This window comes from Emys orbicularis, chromosome 7 (genome assembly GCF_028017835.1).
Source record: "Emys orbicularis isolate rEmyOrb1 chromosome 7, rEmyOrb1.hap1, whole genome shotgun sequence".
Classification (NCBI taxonomy): Eukaryota; Metazoa; Chordata; order Testudines; family Emydidae; genus Emys; species Emys orbicularis.
This window is the reverse complement of record NC_088689.1, coordinates 88704477-88729681: the sequence shown is the minus strand read 5'-3', so window position 1 is coordinate 88729681 and position 25205 is coordinate 88704477. Positions and strand designations below refer to the sequence as shown.

The window sequence follows — 25205 nt, the reverse complement described above, 5'->3', positions numbered from 1 at the left end:
AGGCAAGCATCTGACACTAAGAGAAACTAGTGTTGGGTACAGGTTTCAGAGTGGTAGCCGTGTTAGTCTGTGTCAGCAAAAAGAATGAGGAGTACTTGTGGCACCTTAGAGACTAACAAATTTATTTGAGCATAAACTTTCGTGAGCTAAAAAGAAAGTATGGTGTTGCCATACTAACTATAACGAGAGTAATCAGTTAAGGTGGGCTATTATAAGCAGGAGATGCCAGCAATGCCCGTCTGTCCGGTTTGGCCAATGTACATGGCAGTCTCTACGCAAAAGAATAAATGGACACAAATCAGACGTCAAGAATTATAACATTCAAAAACCAGTCGGAGAACACTTCAACCTCCCTGGTCACTCGATTACAGACCTAAAAGTCGCAATTCTCCAACAAAAAAACTTCGAAAACAGACTCCAATGAGAAACTGCAGAATTGGAATTAATTTGCAGACTGGGAGTGGATGGGTCATTATACAAAGTAAAACCTTTTTCCCCCCTACTGTTACTCACACTTCCTTGTCAACTGTTGGAAATGGGCCATCCTAATTATCACTACAAAAGTTTTTTTTTCTCCTGCTGATAATAGCCCACCTTAACTGATTACTCTCGTTATAGTTAGTATGGCAACACCCATTTTTTCATGTCCTCTGTGTATATATATTTTCCACTGCATGCATCTGATGAAGTGGGTTTTAGCCCATGAAAGCTTATGCTCAAATAAATTTGTTAGTCTCTAAGGTGCCGCAAGTACTCCTCGTTCTTTTTATAGTGTTGGGTAGGGTATCCTTAAAAAAAAAATCTTTGCTTTTTAAATCAGGAACATTTCTATAATCTTAATTTACCTTTTACAATAGATTGAGAGTAAATGAGAGTCATTTTGGAGAAAAAAAGTGTAATGGCTAAAATCACAAAAAGTTTAATATAACTTTTACTGAAGATGAATAAAAGGGCCTCAACCATATTTAAAAAAAGACAATCTTTTCTAATGTCTTGTTTCCAGAGCAAAATATACAGCATATATATATCTATATATATAAAATTACCAAACACAAAATTTACATTTTCCCAATTAATGCACACGATTCTTAATATCTTAAACCTGACTATGCAAAAAACCACTGCCAGTTAATCAGCAGTAAGAAATTTTTCATGCTACTGTATGTTATTCTGAAGGAAAGGTATAGAGACAACATTGTTGGACCACATGTCACTTAAACATTGTAAACAGAGGCTTCCAAATGCTAACCCTAAATGTTCAGAGACTATTTAGCCAGGATCTGTTCAAACTTAGGGTTAATAAAAGAGAATCCAGCAAATGCAGACTGATCCATAGATTCAATCAAGTTTTTGTCACTGTAAGATAACCGTGCCTTCTCACTCAGAAACTCTCGGTCAAAGTTGTTGTAGTCACTTGCTGATTTCTGTGTTAAACAAAGAGGGTGGAAATAGTTAGTGGCTTCTTTGCTTTTCTGCACAGCTTCAGCCTAATCAGATTTGCTAAAGAGAAAGTTTAAAAACCCATAACTGTAAGCACAACATTAAAATGCTTCATTTACTATATGTAAGATCTTGAATCCCCACAGAGCATTACCTTAGCATATTTTCAGAGTTATCACCCAAGTAGTTCTAATCATTGGAAGAGTATTAAATCACACTACTTTACTGATGAAAAGTCAAGTGAGAAGGAAGTTAAGTAATGCTTTGTAGAAGGCTGAAAAGTTTAGAAGTCTGTAGACAATGTTCTTGAAAGCTCAAAGTGTCAATCTTTCTACATTTACTTTGTGGGAAGCTCACTTTGAGGTAGATGAACACATCCAGCATTTCAAAAGAAAAAGGCAGTTCATTTTAGTCAAAGATGTCATAGTTAAAACAGTAACTGATAGGCCAACAACTAACGATCTTACTACTGTGCTAGCAGATGATGGAGATATTAGCTAACATGATCCCAGTGGAGAAAACCAGAACACTCATCTGTTGAGTTGTTCATTCTCAGTCAACCGAAAGATTCCATGACTATCACTAAGAGGTTTAGACACTTTTTAAGATGTGCTTTTTTAAAAGTGGTATTGCTAGAACTCCACCATGGCTTAGAGGCTCTCTACAGGGGAGGAGATATCTAAGGCTTTGTCTTCACTACCCGCCGATCCGGCGGGTAGCAATCGGTCTATCGGGGATCGACTTACCGCGTCTAGTGAAGACGCGGTAAAATCGATCCCTGATCGCTCTGCCGTCGACTCCGGAAATCCACCTCGGCAGGAGGCGGCAGCGGAGTCGGCGGCAGCGCGGCAGCGGTAGACTTTCCCGCGTCCTCACCGCTAGGTAAGCCGACCTAAAATACGCAACTTCAGCTACGGTATTCACGTAGCTGAAGTTGCGTATCTTAGGTCGGACCCCCGCTGTAGTGTAGACCTAGCCTAAGTAATAATTAAAGGCAAATAGCACTAGGCTTAGATAGCTCCTTCTGCTGTGTACGTAGAGGGAAAGAGCCATGTAAATACCAAACAAAGAAAAAGCTACAATTGAGAATGAGTACTAGCCAATTTAATATGGGCTACAACACACATGTGTATAGATAGCCTAGGTACTACTACTGGAACTTAATAAAATTGACAGGTGCCTGTGCCTATCCTTGGCTCTCCTTAAAGAACTTAACAGTTAAACTGTGCAGATGATGGAGATAGAAATCCTTTCTTCCCCCTAGATATTAAAAGAAAACTGATTTGAGGTAGTGTGGAACACTTGCATTTCCTAGACTGGTACTAGATAGGCTATTGCCTCATGTTTTGGCTACTGTTCCATTACAGGAAAGCAGCATATGGTGCTAAATGAAGTGCTTTACGTATACCTATGGAAGATTCCTAATCCAGGTATAAAGGTACTGTATGTCAAGAAGGATTATAGTGAAAGTTATCTTTAACCATATATTGAGAAATGCAATCATCATTCAGATTTTTTGGTCTGAGTGGCAGTGGTAATGATTGATTCTTTATAATAGAATATACAATTTATATATAGTTATTTTAAAGTGTCATCTCAAGTGGTAGTATGAGTTAATTAATAATCTTTTATCATGTGAGCAATCCCACACTATGCTTGATAACATGCAAGTACAGGATGCTCTTAGTTGGACCAGCTGTAGATTTTTCCATTGATTACTTTCACTGAAAAATCCTTATATCCATTTCCCCCATTCAGCTTTAACTAATGGGACTGTTCACATTCCATTCCTCCTGTTAGGAAACCTTCAAGCTTTTTTTATCATGTTGTTTCTTCAACAAGCAGCTTTATTAGTGGTATCCTCATAGCCATACTAGCTAACAGTTTTTGTTTATGTCACCACCTGTCTCTAGTTTCAGGAATGAGAATTGGGAAACTCAGAAGGGCAGCAGCTCTGGCTCTTATAGTCAATATGAATCATCTGGGTAACCAACTCTGTGAGAACAGTGCAAAACCATGTAGAGTACAATAAGTGTTGGAATGATACGTACCACTTTTGGTTTGAAAGGAGGCTCTACCTCCCTCTTCTCTAGTGCTGTCCAGTTGATTGTTTTGAAGAAAGAATGCTCCTTGATGTTCCCAGTAATTCCTAGTCTCTTTGTTGGATCCCTTTCAAAGAGCTTTGAAATAAAATGTGTATAAGATTGAGTTCTGTATCCTTACATCTCCTCAGTGGGAAAGGGAACACAGGGCTTTAGCTGGTTCTGGGGGTACATGGGCACTGACAAAGACAGTGGAATCGAATCATATGTACTGTTGAAGGGAACAGGTAAGCCACTGACCATGTGATTGCTGTGCAAACATACTTTGTTTTCATGGAGTGACTGCAGTTCAATGTAGACATACCTGAGCTAACTTGAATCAAGCTAGCTCTGGTACTCAAGCAATGAAACTGTGGCAGCATGGGCTTCAACATAGGCTGTACAAGCCCATCTAAGTCACTGTTCCAGTACCTGAGCATGCCCTGTGACTGCAGATCAGACATACCTTAAGGGTTTCCCTGTCCCCTCTAACATAGTATAGACTAGCCTTAGTGCTAAATCTGCTTTGGTTTCAGTTTAATAAAAATCTTCCACTGCTTGCCTAATAATTGCACTTCTGTGAAAGGTTTAAAATTATGAGGAGATACTTTACTGAAAGTGCAATTTGGTAACCTGTGAAGTTAGTGCCAGCTACTCTTCCCTTAATACAAACTTAACAGTAGGACCTACTGACTGTGTCAAAGCCTACACCTACCTTCTCTAATAGGTCCTTCGATTCCTTGGTAATCCACCGCGGGTAGTGAGGCGTGTCCACTCGGATTGACTCGAACAACTCATCCTCATCATCGCCATGGAAAGGAGATTGTCCAATAAGCATCTCATACAGCAAGACTCCAAATGACCACCAATCCACAGAAAATGTGTACTTCAAGCCCTGAAGAATCTGTTGCCATGACAGGACATGTGCAGGGGAGAGAAACACAAATTCTAATAAGAAAATGCTACCTCCAGAGGCTCACTTAACTAGGTCCGCAAAGACTTAAAAATAACTTTTTGGTCATGTCCAAAATCCCAATCTGCACCTTAAAAGGTTAAATCAGCTTAGATACTAAATCATAAGTACTTAGATAAATGGATTACTGGTAGAAAACTGATTAGGGAGTTGGAGCTTCTTTTCATACACAATGTAGACCTGCATGTCAACTACAGCACAAAGAATGAGAGGCATTTTCAAACAGCAAAATCTTCATAAATCAAGAAGCTATAGAAGAAAAAAATAAGCTTTTGACATGATTATGACCTACATAAAAGGAGCTTTAGGTCCTACTTAAATGGCTACACTTTAGATTGTAGCTAGCTGGATATGGAAATTGTGTAGCTAAATTTTTTGTCCAGATTTGTAAATATATTGGTTGTTCACTTGTAACATGGACTTCCTAGGCAGAAATATTGTTGGACACCTGACAACTTGTTTTTTCAATCTTTAGAAGATAGTGTAAGTCACTACCACTCCTCTGCAAGATGAGGAACTATATGACTGGCGGAAACAAGATTGATTGTGATCAAAGAAAATAATTTACTAACGAATGGACGTTTGCTGGGACGGCGCTCTCATAGCTGTAACTAGGATTTCAATTATCTCATTCTGGACTATAGTACAGGTGAGATTTTAAAAGCAAGCAAGTGACTTAAGAGCACAAGTCCCATTGAATTTCAGTGGGACTTATGTTAAGTCACTTAGCATTCCCCTGCCCCAACCCCCCACATCAAAATGTTTTATACCTACAAGCTGGTTTCATTTTTAGTTTCATGATGTGGGAGAAGGAGTCAGCAAAGACCAGCTTTGATTTTTTCAAAGAAAGGTATAACAATCCAATGGCTGGAAGTTGAAGCTAGATAAATTCGGACTGGAAATAAGGTGTAATTTTTTAATTGTGAGAGTAATTAGCCATTGGAACAAACTACTAAGGTTGGTGGTGGATTCTCCATCACTCACAATTTTTAAATTAAGAATGGATGTTTTTCTAAAAGATCTACTCTAGGAATTATTTTGGGGAAGTTCTATAGCATGTGTTATACAGAAGGTCAGACTAGATGATCACAATGGTCCCTTATGGCCTTAGAATCTGAGGCATGTAAGGTCTCTAATGAAAGCCTATGTCACACAATCATTGCAACATGTGTTATTGCAACATGATATACATATATACACACACACACACAGAGAAAATTATGTTCTTAAGGTCTGTGACTAGCGACTGGTCACCGCACAAGTAAAAAGCAGGTTTTCTTTCAGGCACAAAATGTCTGCTTACACTGTAAAATAAGTATCATGGTTCATAGTGGCCCTCCATTTACTGTCTGAGGTCAATGCTAAGGAAGGATTGTGAAATCTTCAGAAAGGAAATATACAGGAAGACATGAACTAGCACTTTATAAAAAGGACAATGAACTTTTGGTGGTATAACTATGGGACACGGAGGTATATTCTCATTCTTTCCATCTGTGCAGCCAAACTGCTAGTAAGCTTGTCCTTAGGAGATGGGGTCTTAGTCACTCGACTTGAAAATGCTGGGGAAAGGACAGGAGGTAAACGATCTTGTAGGAACTAGGGGAATGCCTTGTAATTAAGTTTTAGTCTCTAGAAAGTGCATTGATTTTGTTTTATATGTAACCATTTTTCTATCATGTGAACCTCCTCTGTTTGATAGTAAACCTATGGTTGTTTGCTTCACCCACAGCACTCATGAAAAGTGTTGATCCTGAGTTGAATCTTACAACTTGGTGTGTACTTTTCCTTTGGGAAGAGCAGATCTAAGTTCTGTGAGTGTGCAGGGAAACAGAGGCTGAGCATTCCTGAGGGACACTCTGACAGCCCAGTGGATGGGATGGGCCTATCACTACCTGTACAGAGAGTGGGAGGCCTAAAAGGCAGTGCTTTTGTTGCCAGAGGGTAATGATTTTCGGGAGCTGATCCACAGCAGACAGAGACAAGACTTCTTCACACTAAGGGCAGGAAGGTGGTAAGGTGATAGGGAATAGCCAGCATGGATTTGTAAAGAACAAATCTGATAGCTTTCTTTGATAGGATAACGAGCCTTGTGGATAAGGGAGAATGTGGTATACCTAGACTTTAGTAAGGCATTTGATAAGAATATCATGCGAGACCCTATCGATAAACTAGGCAAATACAATTTAGATGGGGCTACTATAAGGTGGGTGCATAACTGGCTGGATAACCGTACTCAGAGAGTTGTTATTAATGGTTCCCAATCCTGCTGGAAAGGCATAATGAGTGGGGTTCCGCAGGGGTCTGTTTTTGGGACCGGCTCTGTTCAATATCTTCATTAACGACTTAGATATTGGCATAGAAAGTACGCTTATTAAGTTTGCAGATGATACCAAACTGGGAGGGATTGCAACTGCTTTGGAGGACAGGGTCATAATTCAAAATGATCTGGACAAATTGGAGACATGGTCTGAGGTAAAGAGGATGAAGTTTAACAAAGACAAATGCAAAGTGCTCCACTTAGGAAGGAACAATCAGTTTCACACATACAGAATGGGAAGAGACTGTCTAGGAAGGAGTACGGCAGAAAGGGATCTACGGGTTATAGTGGACCACAAGCTAAATATGAGTCAACAGTGTGATGCTGTTGCAAAAAAAGCAAACATGATTCTGGGATGTATTAACAGGTGTGTTGTGAGCAAGACACGAAAAGTCATTCTTCCTACTCTGCGCTGGTTAGGCCTCAACTGGAGTATTGTGTCCAGTTCTGGGCACCGCATTTCAAGAAAGATGTGGAGAAATTGGAGAGGGTCCAGAGAAGAGCAACAAGAATGATTAAAGGTCTTGAGAACATGACCTATGAAGGAAGGCTGAAAGAATTGGGTTTGTTTAGTTTGGAAAAGAGAAGACAGAGGGGACATGATAGCAGTTTTCAGGTATCTAAAAGGGTGTCATAAGGAGGAGGGAGAAAACTTGTTCACCTTAGCCTCTAAGGATAGAACAAGAAGCAATGGGCTTAAACTGCAGCAAGGGAGGTTTAGGTTGGACATAAGGAAAAAGTTCCTAACTGTCAGGGTGGTTAAACACTGGAATAAACTGCCTAGGGAGGTTGTGGAATCTCCATCTCTGGAGATATTTAAGAGTAGGTTAGATAAATGTCTATCAGGGATGGTCTAGACAGTATTGGGTCCTGCCATGAGGGCAGGGGACTGGACTCGATGACCTCTCGAGGTCCCTTCCAGTCCTAGAATCTATGAATCTATAAGTGGCAAGGTGCCTCACAATCATGGAGAAGCACCACAGTAGAATTATACCAGTGTTCATTGGGCAATAAAGCAGAAAGGATAACGGCTGCTTAAAACTTCGCCAGCTGGATAGATTTAATATAAAAAATGAATTGATATTTCAATAACCCAATGCATGCTTTAGAGTTCTGCAGTATTTTTAGGACAGCATCTGGATTAATCTCTTTCTAATTAGATTACTAGCATTTTTAAAATGCTAACTTTTTAAAAGTAAATTCTGTGAAAGGAAAGATAATTACATGTTGGTGAATGCCAAAGGAGGCTTTCTAAGCAAATTCCACATTACCATTATCAGAGCTTTGCTCTTCTAAGCACTAGACTGATTCTGTGCTTACCTCAGGTGCTATGTAGTCTGGGGTACCACAGAAAGTGCTTGCTCTGTTTTCTCCAACCACATTCTCTTTGCACATCCCGAAGTCAGCTATTTTGATGTGGCCTTCTTTATCAAGCATCACATTGTCCAGTTTGAGGTCTCTAGATGGAAAGGTTAAAAAAAAAAAAAATTTCAGTGTACTACTATGTTGAAAACAAGTGACACACATTACTGCCAGGAAAGGTTAAACAGCCTCTCACCAGGTGAACATACTTTCAAAATTACTAAAATAAGTAGGTTTTTCCCATATGTCTCAGTGCAAGTTATTTATATTGTTAGTAGATCTGGGCAAATAACAGTTTTTTTTATTTGGGTGGAACCAAAAATTTATTTCCAAAACTTTCAGCAAATCAGAGAAAAAAGTTTTCATTTATATTTCAGGAAACTTAAACAAATGTCTTGATTTTTACTATAATAATTCACCAAGATCTACACAAATCTCTGAAATATTTCAGTGTTGGCGTATCTGCAGTCTTTGCAGAAAAAAATTTCACCCGGCTGTAAATGTGAATCCAAAAGACAATCTGTTGTGTCCCCTCTCCTCCCCCTCCATGTTTTAACTATTTCCACATTAAGACAATACCTAAGAGGTGAGCTAGGTAAAACTGAAGTTTCTGCAAGCATAACCACAGGAGCTATGGCTAGGTGCAGCACTCCTACCATTACTTGCATCTGTTATAACTATGAGTTCTCCCTTTCCCTGTAAGCACATGGTAAATTACTATAATCTATTTTTCTATCCTTACCACGTTTGCCTTTTGCCAAAATCCATTGTGATATTATTATTACCTAGAAGGAAATAGACTTATGTTCAGGACAGTCTCTCCTGGTCCCTGTTTTCATTGGTGGCTGAAGGGAAGAAGTTAAATGTTTGGTACAGAATTACTTAGTAAGTATCTGGAATTAATAACTCACAATTTGTAAGAACTAAAAGACCTGAAAACAGCTACCTTCTACAAATGGCTCACAAATATTTTGCAAGGGTCTCTGCCATAGCGTGAAGGGAAAAAATCATAGGCAAAGTGTCTGAGGATTTTGGGACAGCAACATGTACCTTCCAACAACTGTTCTGAAGCTATTCCACATGAGAAGCTATTTCACCTGAGATACTATTGCCATTGAGCAGATGCCTGCACAATGAGTAACTGAAACATCTCAGCTCTTCCCTACCCATGTTGCAAAGATGGCATTTGTCCAGAATATCTTTGAAAAATTGAACAAGGCTAATCACTAATTTCATGTATTGGTATCCTCTGTGGAAATCCTTGGGACACTAATGAACCACAGAACAGACTTGTCTTCTGCTTTTCAGCAGCTCAATTTGGATTCTACATCTCTTTTGTAGCAAGTGCAAGGATTCTTATTTCTGGCTGGGATTTTCAAAAGTGGTTAGGTGATTTGGGAACATAGCTCCCTGTGCAAGTTGAATTCTTGCCTTCAGTTATTTTCTTTCAGGGTTAAAAAATAGTTCCAACTACCCTGTCACCACTTGTACACTGCCAATAGAAATAGCAATAGCTCTGACATATCCTCAAATACCTGAACACTTCATGATTTAGATGTAGCTGAAATGTCAGCCTAGTTTTGTTTAGTTGTGAAGATTATAGACCACAGCATTATTGCTAATTCTGTTCTATAATCCTAGATACTTGCTTTGAAGTCTCTTAGGGCAATGTTCTGTGTGCCCAGAAACTCACTCGGATTCATTTGTACTACATTTTGTTTTTGGAAGTTCGGCATGACCAGAATGAGATTTCATCCAAAGGCCAACCAACTTGGCATCTAGTCACAGATGACTGTACAAGTATAGCAGCAGGGGATTGCACTACACTTCACAGTGACCACAGTAAATTAATGTTAAACATTGTGTTCACACTGTTTTTCTGAAGTCTTGTTAAATCATTTAATGGTGTGAACATTATTGATGCAGTATCTCCAAGTCTGCAGGAAAGGCAGTTACATTCCCTTCTTCAAAGCATTATGCATTTTTTTGTGTGCAGCTGGATGCAGCAACACATACTAAGGCTAGGTCTACACTACAGCGGGGGGTCGACCTAAGATACGCAACTTCAGCTACGTGAATAGCGTAGCTGAAGTGGCGTATTTTAGGTCGACTTACCTGGCTGTGAGGACGGCGGCAAGTCGACCGCTGCCGCGCCGCCGTCGACTCCGCTGCCGCCTCTTGCCGCGGTGGATTTCCGGAGTCGACGGCAGAGCGATCAGTGATCGATTTTATCGCGTCTTCACTAGACGCGATAAGTCGATCCCCGATAGACCGATTGCTACCCGCCGATCCGGCGGGTAGTGAAGACGTGCCCCAAGGAAGGCAGACTGAACAGCTGCCAACAACCCTGCTACTGACCTATACAGACATGATTAGAGCAGATGTTTCACAAGATGACTGGGCATTCTTTTTTTTCCTTGGTGAGTTCCCCAAAGCAGCTGCTAAGATTGTCAAGAGAGGGTGATCTACTGCTCAAGACCATGAAACAAATGTCAGAATTGTCCCTGACCACTCCAGAAGCACATGGTGTGACAGGCTGCACCGTTAATCCTCTCTGCAAGATTGGACATAACCCCCTACCTGTCCCATTGGATTATAGCTGTTGATACATAGACAAACGTCATTATTCTCATTTAAATGATTGTTAGTTTACTCCATTAAAATCAAATAACCTTTGAAAATTCACCTGGAATGTGTTTATTCCAGCATCACAAATGTTAAGTTTGTATTGATTTTTAGGGCTTGTCTACGTGGGAAAATTTACCAACAGAACTCCCTTTCAGGTGGGGGCACATCTTCTAGAGTAAGAGTGTGTTTCCACCTTTTGTTTTTGCTGGTAGATGTCCTCATATAGATAAATCCTTAGGCTGTTAAACAAGGGTTTTTCATTTGATTGTCAAGTGTCTTGGGGTCTGCTTCCATTGCCTTCTCCCATGCCACCTGCACATTACAGCCCCTCTGTGAAGATGCAGTGTGGGCTGCCTTGAGCAGCACCCACTTTCAGAAATTTGCTAGTAGTTGATGGATGTATACAGGAGATGCAACCCAAATATCCACAGGAAACATGCAGTGGAACATTTTCTCCCCTCTGCCTCTTTAAAAAAAGAGGGCCCATCCCCACCCTTCAAATTTAGCACATAAAGGCTAGTATTATCAGAAATGCTGACTTGCATAACTAGCACCAGCACTACAGCACATAGCTAGTCTTCTTTTTCCTAGGTCCACTACTAAATATGGGCGAGTGTACATATATGCTGAACCAGGGTATTACATAGTAACTTAAGTCTTAACCTTTGCTGCCTCTTACTTGTATGTTTCAATAAGGGAAAGCGGTGACAGTTTGATCTCAGCAGCACCAGGAAATGGAGTTACACCATATTTACTCAACTGCACTTGAGATCAGAATGTAGCTCACAAGGTCTAAACACAGTGTGAAGAATTTGGACATCTGTAAGCTCATTTCTGACTTGAAGTTACAGCCCAGGAAGCAGTGTCTCTCTCCTTATTTCCTAGAGACAGCAGCAGCAGAGAGCTTTAGCCTCAATGCTTTTCACAAAGTCAAACACAGCCTCAAGGAACCTCTAAATCTACATTACCACCAACATAAAGTCAAACTGTCTCAGTCTGAGTACTGGCAATAACTAATGTGAAACAAAGACACTTCTGTGTAATATAAATAATATTTCATTATGCTTGTTGCCAAGGAGAAAACACAAGAAAACAATTATAGATTCATCTCAAGTACTTGCTGAATTGCATCTTAATACCCTTGGAATAAAATCAAATGTTTAATAAAGAACTGTTTCTCGTATATGTCCTGGTTGTAGGTTAATCACAGAATCAACTAATACATCACAAGAAATATACCAAGTGTTAAGGGCCCCGTATCAGAGGCGATCACCACTCACCTATAAATAATGCCTTTGCTGTGAAGAAACTGTAAACCGCATACTATTTCAGCTCCATAAAACCTGAAATAGAGCAACAACACTTCAAACGGGCTTGCTTAGACATTTACTACATTGTGAATGCAACTAAGAAATTTTTTTTATGAAAGATGAATAGTATTGTAAGTTTACATAATTTAATTATTTTGGGGGGGGAGGGGAAATCCCATATATTTAGTTTTTGCATAATTACCTTGTATAGCTTGCAATATGGACATAATGCAGTGTTGAATACTATTACTTGTGAATTACTGTATGTAATAAAACTGCAGTTAAAATTAATATCTCATATCTTTCCAAGGAATGTGGCCTGAAAGCTACAAGGTTTTTGTTATAACACTACTGTTCAGTTCTATACACACAACTCCAAACATTATGGAAGATAGCAACTTCCTTTTCTTCCACCATAGAGCATTCTCCCTGATCTAACCTTTAATCTTCCTTTACACACTTGCAGAGAGGTGCATAGCTGAGCTTCAAGAGGCAACAGTAAAGAATAAAAGGTCAGAGTACCAGGAATCTCATGGGATCACCTTAAAATGGATGGGGTTCTTCATGCAAGAGAACGTTACACCCCATCTTTCAATAGTAAACCTGGTTATAAAAGAAGTCAGTGAAATAAAGGTAGAGCTGAACAAAGCTAAACACCTTCCTTCAGCATTCACCAAAATATCTGTGGCATGGGATTTTTGTTGAATTTTACTTAGGTTTTGAATGGAAAGATCTCCATCTCTGATGAACTTTAGCTTAAATTATAGAGAAAACCAGCCTTAAGATGTTACACAAGAGGCTGTGGTTTAATAGAGGTTGGTCTTGTAAGACAGACAAAACAGAACTGTAGGCAATATTGTAAGGTATTCTTTTAATGAAAGTGGCCTCCTGTAAAGTTTGTTGGGAGGCTCACTGCTGTTTGGGGAAACTGGAGTCGGATCAAACTGTGATCCTAGCAGTACACTCAGGATCTGGACAGGAGGGAGCTGTCTCTCGTTGTCTATGTGGCCCCCTCTGGTGGTCCTAAAAGTAGGATGTGCCAGTCTAACATGGAGTATTTGAAGGGGGGAGGAAGAGAATAAAAGGATCCCTTCAAGCTTCCCATGCCCCCTCCCTTTTGTGAAGAACTATAGTGAATAATTTTAAAACCCAACTGCCAACTTGTTCTCATTCCTGGAACAAGATACATCTGGCAACCAACCCAGAGCTTCTGAAAAAACACACTGTGGAAAGAGAGACTCTCCATATCCTGCACTCTAACCTACTGTTCAAGTAAAAGTAATTTGAGAAGCTTTCTTATTGAAAGCAATGCAAGTAACATGACTGGATAGCTAGGCATGAGAGTGAATGCTGCAAGGTGGGGTCCCTCTGTTGTAAATCCATCTTGGACTTTGCCCCACAGCCCTTTATGCCAAAACTCTGTGATGAAATGAAACCTGATATAGTAATTTACATGTAATCCCAAACTGCATATAATCAAGTCCATCGCTAGGCTTTTTTAATTTTTACAGTATCACACACAGATTAAACGTTTACCCAATGCCCTTCCCTATTAAAATTTTTGCACACTCTAAATTTAATGAAGACAATAAAAGGGCTAGTGCCTTTTTTAAACCTGTTTCACAGAAGGCATCTATCTACCAACCCTGTTGCCGGAAGTTTAATTCCTTCTAAATCATATGATTATTTGCTCAATGTGCCCATAAATGATCCATAATAATTACTACTAAAATATGAATGATTTAATTCTTTTTGTGATTTTTTTTTTATTGCTAGTCTCAGCTAAGAGAACAGGAAGTATTTGTATCTGATCAGTCTCCTTTTGCTAAACACTCAGAAGAGAAATTACATTTTTATGAAGTTTAAACAAAGACTAAGTGGATACTGTACTCTAATGCACCAGCCTGTTAGCTTGGTGTTTTTATTCTGCTAATTTTTGGAACTTAAGAAAATAAATGAAGCTTGCACTTTAAATTTGGCTTGGAGTATGAGGTAGAGCTGTGGGAAATTCTGACATCTCTTCTCACTCCAAATCAGGACATAGAACCATAGAATATCAGGGTTGGAAGAGACCTCAGGAGATCATCTAGTCCAACCCCCTGCTCAAAGCAGGACCAATCCCCAATTAAATCATCCAACCAATTTTTGCCCCATATCCCTAAATGGCCCCCTCAAGGATTGAACTCACAACCCTGGGTTTAGCAGGCCAATGCTCAAACCACTGAGCTATCCCTCCCCCAAGGACAAGAAGTTGAAATTTATAAAAAAAAATTCAGAACAGAAATTCCAAAAAAATTCAGAACAGAAATTTTTTTATTGAACTGAATCTAAAAATGAACCATTACAGGTCAGTTTAAAAAACCAGAATATTTGAATTCTGAAAGATTTCATTTTGATTTTCCCAATGGAAATGGAAATGCTTGAAGGGAAGGCAGAAAATGTTTGGATTCTAATCTGCCAAGTAAGTAGAGAGTCTCCATGTACCATATCAAGTTTGCAACACAAGGCATCCTAATTCACCAATGGTTACTTGTTTTTACTATGCCAAAAAATAGAAAATTGAAGGGGGTGGGGGAACACTTTTCTCACACGTAGGAGTTCAATATATAAGGATGTAGGCCCAGAGTCTTGCACAAGACACTATCCTAATAGGAAAATTGCATCTGAAACACTGCTAAGAAACATAATTCACATTCTGCAGCTTCTTTCCTATCTAGAAATGGCTTATTAAGTTCCTCTGGCTATTTGATGTAATTAAACCCAACTTTACAAAGGAAATTAAAAGAAGGATAAGAGAACATTTCCCTGTGCCACCACGCACCACCAGTCCATTATTACAGAAGGTCATTCAGTGTATGGAACAAATGCTTTCAAATATGTCTTGACTATTCAGCCAATTAAATAGATTGGCTGAAATCACTAGGTCCTTTAGAACAGGGATCGGCAACCTTTGGCATGTGGCTTGCCAGGGTAAGCACCCTGGCGGGCCGGGCCGGTTTGTTTACCTGCCGCGTCCGCAGCCCCCATTGGCCTGGAGCGGCGAACCGCAGCCAGTGGGAGCCGCGATCAGCCAAACCTGCGGATGCGGCAGGTAAACAAACCGGCCTGGCCCACCAGGGTGCTTACCCTGGTGAGCCGTGTGCCAAAGGTTGCCGATCCCTGCTTTAGAACTATAAGTAGTAAAAAAAAATTTTTTTAAATCATGAACTGTTCTCTCAGCCTAGCTTGTCCAAGATGCATTTTTTTTGTTTAAAGCTTATTTTAAAAACTCCAAGAAAAGCAAGTAGATTACTTATTTGGGACTTACGTTGCTCTATAGAGATCAAAGCGCCCCTTATCCTGAATGTGGAACATCAGGTCTCCTCCATTCAAGAACTCCATAACAAAAAACAGATGATCCTATTTACAAAGCAGGAGAGAACACAAAATTAACTTGCTTATGCAATTGTGACTCAGCATGGAGGTGCTGCTTCTCTCTGACCAAGAAAAGGAATAAGAACTGGTGAGGGAGAGAGGAAGTTGGCAAATGGCTTTTATGGAATGGTCTTTGACTTTCCCAGCACGCTCAAGCTTTTCCCTCCTGCTCACACCCCCACATAAATCAAGAGTCCCATTGCTACAGATTTCAGTAGCTCAATGACATCCTATGCATCTTATTTTCAGAGTTCATGTGCTTACAGGTCAGATATGAATGTACATTTTAATGAATCTTCCATTTGTGCTTCCCTTAACTTATGTGAGTCATCATTTTAGATCGTGGATGAAACCAGTAATTGAAGTATCAAGTGTTTAAATTAAAACTCCTCTCTCTGGCTGTAGACTTTGTAAATGTTGTACTTTGCCAGTCTGACTTAGTGTTATTTTACACCCACTTTGCACAAACTACTACTTAAAGTGCAAGGCAGGGAAGAATCAGAGCCAATACCTCCAGTCAATTAAAACATATTTCACTCATGCAGAGAAACAGATTATATCTGGTCACTAATCCATTTTGCTTTGTTACAGATACCAGTATTCTCATAAAGGCAAACGTTAAATCCATATTATACCTTAGTCTGAAATGTGCAGTAGAGGTGAGTAAGAAATGGGTTTTCCCATGCAAGAGCTAGGACCCGCTTTTCCACCATGGTACATTCCACGTCATCATCAATTAGCACCACATCCTTTTTCAGAGCTTTAATAGCAAAGAATTCATTCTTCCCTTTCAGTTCAGCAAGCAGAACCTGCAAACACAGGAAGACTTCAGGGCATACGTAAGAAAAGTTGATTTAGCTAATGCTGCTAATCAGCAGAGGAGAATTTTAGGACGAGGCATTTAAAGAAGGTTGCATAGCACTACAAAAAAGTTATTAAAAAATAGGGAGATTCACACCACCCCTCTATAGCCCCTCAGCCCAAAGGCAAAGCTAATGGATTTTATGATGGGGTGCATCACAGAAATTATGGTGTACCAGCCCAAACAGGTGGCAAAATGTAGGACATCTCTGCAGTTCCTCTGTTGTTATTACTTGAGCTCATGGACTAGAAGAAAGCACATGAACCCTGTTCATCCCTTTGAGATTTTTCATTGCTGTGAAATAACCCAACTAACGGTCATGTCCAAAATCCGCCTCCTTATTGACCTATGCAGGGCTAGCATAGAACTCAGCTCCACCATAGACAGAGGACATGGAGTCACTCCTGCTCTGCAGCAACTCTGCTTTTGTCCAACTCAACTCATGGTGGTGCCACTGCACTGGGGTGCTCTGTAGCCACAGCTGTGTTGTGCATATGAGTGCACAGCATTATTTCATACTGTAGAGCACAAAGGCTTATGAATCTTTTTGGGTATTAAAGGAAGAAATCAAGAAACAAAGGGACGGTGGGTAGTGCATTGTAGGTCCTTTTTTGAGTCCCAACACTGCTCTTGGTCAGTTGCAATTTTACAGGCGTTGGGATTTTTAATGCCTGAGGCTCAGATGATCACAATCCATTCCATTAGCAGTAACAGTTTCACAACAAAGGGTTAATAAAATTCTCTCCCCACAAAATGAAGATTGTGTTTACTTAAGTGAAATTAGCCCATAACACTTGAGAATAAAAGGCAAATCAACTTAAGCGCTTCCCACTTGTTACGCACCTTTCCAAAGCTTCCTTTCCCTAGTACTTTCTGAAAGACAAAGCTGTCTATGGTGAATTTTCTCCTGGTTTGTGAAGCTGGTCTTGGTGTACTTCCCTCCCAGAGCTTATCATACTCGCTGTTATCTGCTAATGCAAACCATGATTTTAAATTCAGCATGGGCACTTTTCATGACCGAGATCTCTATAATTTCTGACTTTCAAGTGCTAAAATGCCAATAGTTCATCAAATCTGTTGCTGACGTTGGTGACCATAAACATGAGGACCTTACAAAGAAGCTAAATCATTCAAATGGAGTTAAAATTTGGGGTATAAATCTGGGATTTTACTAAACTCAAATCTTGGATTACTAAACAACATCTGGCATTTTACTAAATTCATATTATGCTCAAAGGCCCTGAGTATCCGCTCTGCCCAAAGAACACAAGGCAGAACCTTGTTTAGGGGAAGGGTATTTGTTAAAGGCTGCTTGAAACCATCTGCTCTGATCCTAGGTCTGCTGTGCACCAGATTACAGCCTGCTTACTTACACTAGGGGACTAAACTTCTCTAATTTATGTGGGGTGGCAATGGGCCATTGTAACAGCTACGGACTGCCGCGAGGCAGGGAAATCTTGGCTACACCCCTTTTTACCAGCCATGTACTCAAACATGGTTGCATAGGGGGATAAGCACACGAGTTGTTATTCCGCCAGAGCATCCTCATAGGGCAAGTTGATTCTCCCATTGAGGGCTGTGCCAGCTTTAGAGCTGCTTTGCACTGGCAGCATGTCACAAAGTGGCTGTACTGCAGGAAAGAATTTGGTCCAATATGCCCGTACTGTACTTTTTTAAGGCCTTTCTTGCCAGAAATTAGTATAGCAAATTGGAAAGATACATTAAGAGTGATCATTTACCAAGCAATTCAATAAAATCAGCTCAATACATAGTAGCTTCTATCAGACTTCACGGGACCATCCACATTGGTATAAGTCATTTTGAATTTTAACTCCAATATTCTGATCTGTGTTACTGAGGATTTCCTCCCCTGATTACCCTATCTGTTCTCACTCTCTAAAAATATTTTAATTATCACATTAGTAGAATAATAATTACACTGAGAGGACTGATACAACTCTGACAGTAAGATTATATTAAATGTGTTATAAAAATGACATCCCATTCTCTATATTTTTTAACAGAACTGCACACATGGAATTAGTGTTTGTGGGTTTTTTTAAAGTATTTCTTCCATTTAGTCCCAACTAATATATTTTAGTTGACTCCAGTTTTTCAGATCAACGGCATGCTTGTCATTTCACAAAGATTTCTACATTCCATGAGACAGTCAAGATCTTAAGAATATGCACTGTATGGATTTCCCATTACAATATGCTGAATATTTACATGTGCACCTCTCCAATTAATGTTCCTTTCCCAAATTCTGTCAGAGAAATTATGCTAGAATGAGAATATAGCAAAATCTGCAGGAATTTGAGCTTGCTCTCATTTATCTCAATACATCTCTGGTTACTCTTGGGCAAAGCAATCCACAGATCTTTATAAATGCTCATATTGTTTCACAATGTTCTCTGTGTTTTTGAAGAAAAAGTGTCCGAGGAATAAAATCTTACTAATATTTTCAGTGTTCTAGGGGAGTTTCAGTCAGCAACCTTTTAAGTATAAATTAATTACTTATTTTAATCATTTAAATTAAATTAATGTATTAAATTAATTGTAAGTCTAAATTATTAAAACAACATTGATGTGTTATTGATATTTCATGTTCACGCTGATATTTGCAAAGCTCTAAATATTACTTATCTGAACATAAGTTAGTCACAAGAGTTGTGCAGAGACTGTAAATATCTTTGTATATTAAATCGGCCTTTTTGTTAGAAAAATAATAAAACATTGTTTTCAATGTATGGTAATAGCAAATAACTGCCTGTGATTAACATTTCAGCATATGTGTCAGTCTGGTAATTACCTATGCATAATTAAGAGAAAATTCAATAAATTTCATTTCTTACCTGTTGTATCTCCACCCAAAGCTTTAGATTTCTTATCAAAATCCTGGTAAATACCAACATTTTCTAGTGACCCAGAATCCGATTTTCTGGTTGATTTCTGTACAGGAGTAGAAGGCTATTGTTATTAGTAATGAGGTTATTAGTAATGGTAAGTATCAACTGAGACGCTTTAGTTGTTGCTTTGCCTTTATTATAAGCAAATCTCACTCATGCAAAATGTGTATTTACTACTTTGTCTAGAAGCCTTTGGTAATGGAAAGCTGAAGAATATTAATACACATACTTTATTCACTATAATCCCTTTTATAGCATCCGCACTGTCCACTGTCATACGTTGTAAGAAAATAAACAGAATCAAAAATGGTGTTAAAAATGTTTGAGCACTCTATTCTACAATCTCTGCCAGTGCTATCCATTGAAAATTATGGGTTCAAAATTTCATAGCTTTAAATGATAGAGAGGGAGAAACAAACAAGAACCAGGGCAGGAATGCTGGTGGGTGAACAGCCTTCACAAAAGTGTGTATTACTTTAAAATTTAAGCAATATACAGGAGGAGTCATTATGTCCTAGACACAGAAAAGAATCACTAGGTTATTGGTGTTGAGCACACGTAAGCAACTTTTCCGTATTGATGTTCTTTACTTAAGTGCACTGTTTAATTTTGCTTTAGTAGTTAACCTCTTGAGATTTTCATGTAGTGAAATATTGTTCTATCAGCCCTAAGATTTTTAAAAAGTAAATATCACACAAAAGCTTAGGAAAGGTAGCTTGAGATGGAATTCTGAGATGTACTTCACTTCGTTAAGCACGTGGCTCTATGTTTTTCAGTTATGCTGGTATTTCACAGCCAGTATACAGTTTTCTGCTTGTAAACGAAAGCCAGTGGTACCCAGCTGTAAAAGAAGCAACCACCTGGCTCAGGAGATCAAGAAGTTAATACTGGGGATGTGTTAGTTCCTCTGATAAGCTAAAATCATGGAGTAGAACATTTGTGTTTTCGACATGTCGTGAAAAAGTACAGAGATTACTAAAAACAAAATTTTGCAAAATCTGATTTGTTTTTCACCATTTACACCAAACACTGCAGAAGAATGTTTAAAAAAAGAAAAAAAAACCTTGTTCTTGTTGGGATTAAAAAAACAACTTTTCAGTAGAACGTTTCCAATTATCTTAGGGTTTTTTTTGTTTTTAAACCTGAGGTTTCCCTTTAAAGCCTCAAAAGGGCTTTCACCACTTACAATGAGGCCCCCTAGCAGCATATTTCACTTAATGACCAAAATGGTAAGGAAAGGAAAAACCTCTTTCCCATGCTTGTAATACAACTAGTTGAATGACAAACAACAGTGCAACATACCTGGCTAACTTGATTTAAAGCTTCTGCTAATAGTTTCTGGTTGATTCCACATAGATTTGCCACTTTCTTTTGACATTTGTGGTGCACATTCATCCCACACTCTAAAAGAAAGGAAAGGACAGTAATGTGAATTTCATGCAAAATATTGTTAAACAGTAGATCCATCAGAAAGATTTTTTTTTTTTGTATTCAGTACTTCTGTTCAGAAACGTTTTCATAGCTTGGATTTGGGTATGAATAAATTGCTCTTTTAATTGATTATAGCCTTTAATAAAACTGCAATTCAAATTTTACCTTTCTCCCCCCCCCAAACTCATTTAAAATGGAAGTTGCCAAAATCACCAGAGGAATAGAGAGGTAAAGCTTTGCTGATTTGGAGTTATGCCTGTTTAATTCAGCTGTAATTTTGGCCCATTATCTTACAAACCAGAAAGAATACTTTAATTAAATTTTGTCTTTCTGGTTGGAGAATTATGACGAGAGGGATTTATAGTTAACATTCAGAAAATGCATCATCAGTTTGGGAGTATGTACTCAGATACTATACAGCATGACAAATATACTCAACTGCATTGCATCTGGGGGCTGCTTGTCCCTAATGGTACCAAAGAGACAATTTTTCTTGCTCTTGTCTCCTCTGTAACACTGCAATAATCAAAATGCTCTTTAATTGACAGAGCCAAGTGTTGTTTTTAAGAGAGCTTTTTGTGAATCACAAAATGTCATACAAACTCAAGAACATCCACAAACAAGAGACTTGGTCACACTTCACCACAAATTAGTTTTTCTATGGAAAACGCCCTGGCAATTCTCTTTTCCCCATCCTCCATAAGAGCTAAGACTCAAATAGCACAGAAGCCCCTAGCGTACCTTCACACTTTAATCCTTGTTTAACTAATCCCCAGAGAAGGCTGCCGCAATGATCACAAAAGGTGGGACTCATGTAGTTGTAAACTTTAAATCGATGAGGCATATCAATGTTGAACCGCTCCTTCTGAAACTGAAGGCATATTTACACAAATAAATCACCTTTTCAGACATTAGGGGGCTAATCTCTCTCACACTCATGTTTATAATTTCAAAATCACATTTAAAAAGCATTCACAAATGATCCAACACTGAGTACTTTAAGTGTACAGTCTCTGAAGAAATGTAACATGCTGAGTTTGGGTGAAATGTGTGTCTATCAAGGGGAAACTAGATGCCTACTGGCAAATCAAAATTGTTTCAGTCAAAAGTTGACTCATTGCAATGCACTAGTCTACCTCTCAGCAGAAGTATCTCTCGTGTGTCACATATTTACATTTTATTATGGATGTGAAGCCATTGTTATAGATATATGTATTTATTTTGTTTTCAAAATGCCTGCATGTGGAGGCCTAGGTGCTCTGACAACAATGAAAAACATACAATCACAAAGAATATTGCCCAGCAGGATAATACAGTAGAACAATTCACATAGCACAAAGTATGAAGTGCAGGGAAATATACCCCCGTTTCTTGCTTGTCCTGAAATCCCTGACCCTCATAACTCCTGAAGAGATAAGCCACACTGCAAAAACTTTAAGATCAACAAATTTGAGCTGTGTTGTATTTTAAAACGTCCCCAAACCCATATCTGTTACTGCATAATTTATTCAACTCTTAAAGAATTAAATCTTTACTTGGGGGGAAAAAAAGTTTCTGTCAAGGGATTGTAACTGCTCTGCCTTCTCCAGAGTTTCACCCGTGCTACATCTTCATAAAATGTCTAGTATCTAAAGGAGGCAGTAAACAGCCATTGTTATGCAGCAAAGTACTTCCCAACTGGATCTTGCTGTTTCCATCGAAGTCTTGCCACATTTACAATCATACATTCTTAAAGAAATTTTTTCATCTCTTACCATTGTGTCTCTGCTGTTGGCTGCAGTACCAGTACATCTCCCAATGATTTTATCAATACATTTCTTATGAATAGCAGCATTGCATTCTTCAAGAGAGAAATGAAAAGGAAAATAACCCATCAATTAACTGATACAGAGGATTAGGTGTTCCTCTCTGGAAAAGTCTAATATGAAATATGCATTCTCTAAAATCTACAAGTGTTAATCCATATTTCTCAAGTGAAAGTGCCTCTCTCTGTAAGCAAGAGAGGTATCTGTAGGAGATTATTGTCTCTAGTTTATGTCTTTATTTCTGAACCACCAGTCTCTCCTGTAGGTGATGCCACCAGCATTTGAGGGTGAGGTATGTGTGTGTGAAAACATTACTACATTTGCAAATTTTGGAAACAAAAGTACTTTGGCATCGGCTGATGCTACCATATAGCATACATCAAGATCTACTTTGACTGAAAGATACTGCTATCACTAACTACATAAGAAATGAATCAAGGGTTTCTTCTGATTGGAAAAATTGCAGTCCTTAAACTCTATTTAGAAGATTTCCCATATGTTCCAATATTTACTAAACACCAAAATGGAATTACTGGACCCAATTTTTTGATGTTGTTAGTGGGTGCAGCTGTTATCTTCAATGACATTTCACCCATTTACACCAGCAGAGAATTTGGCCCATTAACCTTATTACTCAAGGCTCAATGATGGAAAGGTCAATCATTTGACATCCAACTACAGAGCCCTATGTTAGCACTTAACACGTTATAATTAACATCCGTATCATTGAGAAAGTGATTATACACTTTGTATGATAAATGTTTACACAGTACATTATCCATGTTACATATACCTATCTACAGAGTAATATTAAAAAGTTTGTCATAGTTACAAAATGCATAGAGTCAACTCACGTCTACATTTGTATCCCTGCTTGTTAAGTCCCCTGAAAAACAAACAATACAAAAAGAAAATCACAAAGGCAGAAAGTGTAGCTCTAGATATTTGTCTTGTTCAAAACAGATTTTTTTTAGTTGCTTTCACATGCCCGAGATTCAAGGTTTAAATCACAATATTTATGCTGATTCTATCAGTCTAGGTCCTGCTATTATCAATGTTTCTCAATGAAGCATGTCAAAAGATTCCTACTTCTTCTTCTCTAAGAAAACTTCCATTAAAGGTCTGAACATCACTGCCTTATACCCAAGGCAATTATCAGACATATTCCTTTGAGAAGGTTTTGCCAGTTAAGGGCCAGATTTTGCTCCCACTGAAGTTGATGGAAGTTTTGCCAGTTACTTCAGTGGGCTCAGGATCCATACTTAAATTATTACTATGGCATAATGTGGGGAAAATGTATGAGTTGGGCTTCTAAGTGCTACAATACTACATAACATAATATATTGTTCTCATCCAATGTGATACATGACATGTAACATCAAGGGCTACAGAGTGATTTACAACATTTCCCATCATTTCTCAGTACATCTGAAGCTAGTTGTTTTTTAATCATTTCACTCCCAAGAATAAACCTGAGCTTACATATATTGTTTCCTTCTTACCAGACAAAGTCTTTACAGACAGAGCAAAATGTGGGCTGTCCAAAGAAGGTAGCAATAAACTCATGATTTTTGATGTAATGGATTTTGGCTTGCTTGATAGCTCCTCTCCTATTCATAGTCACAATCCCCTCATCTTCCCTCATTGACTGTTTGCAATCTGCGGAGAAAAATAAAGAAAGAAACTGTTTTAAAATGATACCAAGTTGTAATGAAAATGAATTAATACCACCTTCCCAAAAGTTATAATTTAGACTTATAATTTAGATATATATTTTTAGTTCTCTCTCTTTCACACACACACACCCCAACATACAGTACTATGAAATGACAAAATTATCCTTATCAGGTTTTAGACCCAGACATATTATAAAAGTTATGTGTAAAAGAAGGTCTATGTTCAATACTCTTTCCTTGTCAATGTCAAGCTTTTTTTAAATTTAAGCAGTAACCTTAAACACTTTTCCTAGTATTGAGTGCATTCAATGGCATTTTCTTGAACAAAAACTGCTGCATAATTTAAATGAAATGAAAGTGAAATGATGTAAGACAAGCTGAACCAAAAACAAGCCATGCTTATGTTTCAAGTTAACAGAGGAAGAGCGGCGGGGGAGAAACCAGGGCCCGTGCAGCTTCAGAAACACATAAGAGGAAGTGAGCTTCTCAGATGCTGCCAATATTCCCTATTTTAATAAACATGATATATTTTTCAATACTTCTACAGTTGCCCCAGAGGAGACAATCCTATGGTGCAGCTTTGAGACAAGGATCCTACACTACCTTGGTGAGGAGTATGACACAAAATCCCAAGTTGCTAAAATAAGTGGATCATACAGGTCTTGGAGCGACCTTATTACTAATCTTTCATTTTCATTAAGGAGATACAGAATTCCAAGTAAAGTGATTCTCTTATTAATCCCTTCAGTGACACTTGTTCACATTCAACTAACTTTTTTATTCCAAAATGTAAAGGCAAGAAAAGATATTGGAATGGGATGGTCCTAACTGAGACATTTTAAAGTGGTTAAGAGAAAGTAAAAAAAAGACTGGAATCACTGGTATAGCAGTGCACTCAGCCCCAGAAAAGGAGATGTGTTTTTTTGCAGGGCAGGGGATAAGGAAAAGCTGCTCAAGAATGACCCCATCTAGCCAGTTAAGGAAAAGCACAAGTCAA

General features: G+C 38.6%; 1 protein-coding gene across 1 annotated transcript in view; it reads right to left on the bottom strand.

The window, feature by feature from the left end:
- Positions 1–1221: 1221 nt before the first annotated feature.
- Positions 1222–25205, bottom strand: part of PRKCD (protein kinase C delta) — a 68126-nt gene continuing 44142 nt past the window's right edge. The window contains exons 4-17 of the mRNA XM_065407300.1: positions 24035–24191; positions 23387–23418; positions 22482–22567; positions 21469–21598; positions 20599–20699; positions 19243–19339; positions 17231–17355; positions 16161–16334; positions 15419–15510; positions 12082–12144; positions 8132–8270; positions 4237–4425; positions 3492–3620; positions 1222–1424 (exon numbers count right to left, since the gene is read on the bottom strand). Coding sequence (XP_065263372.1) covers positions 1266–1424; positions 3492–3620; positions 4237–4425; positions 8132–8270; positions 12082–12144; positions 15419–15510; positions 16161–16334; positions 17231–17355; positions 19243–19339; positions 20599–20699; positions 21469–21598; positions 22482–22567; positions 23387–23418; positions 24035–24191 — 1673 coding nt within the window. The 3' untranslated portion in view covers positions 1222–1265. The remainder of the gene's footprint in view (positions 1425–3491; positions 3621–4236; positions 4426–8131; positions 8271–12081; positions 12145–15418; positions 15511–16160; positions 16335–17230; positions 17356–19242; positions 19340–20598; positions 20700–21468; positions 21599–22481; positions 22568–23386; positions 23419–24034; positions 24192–25205) is intronic.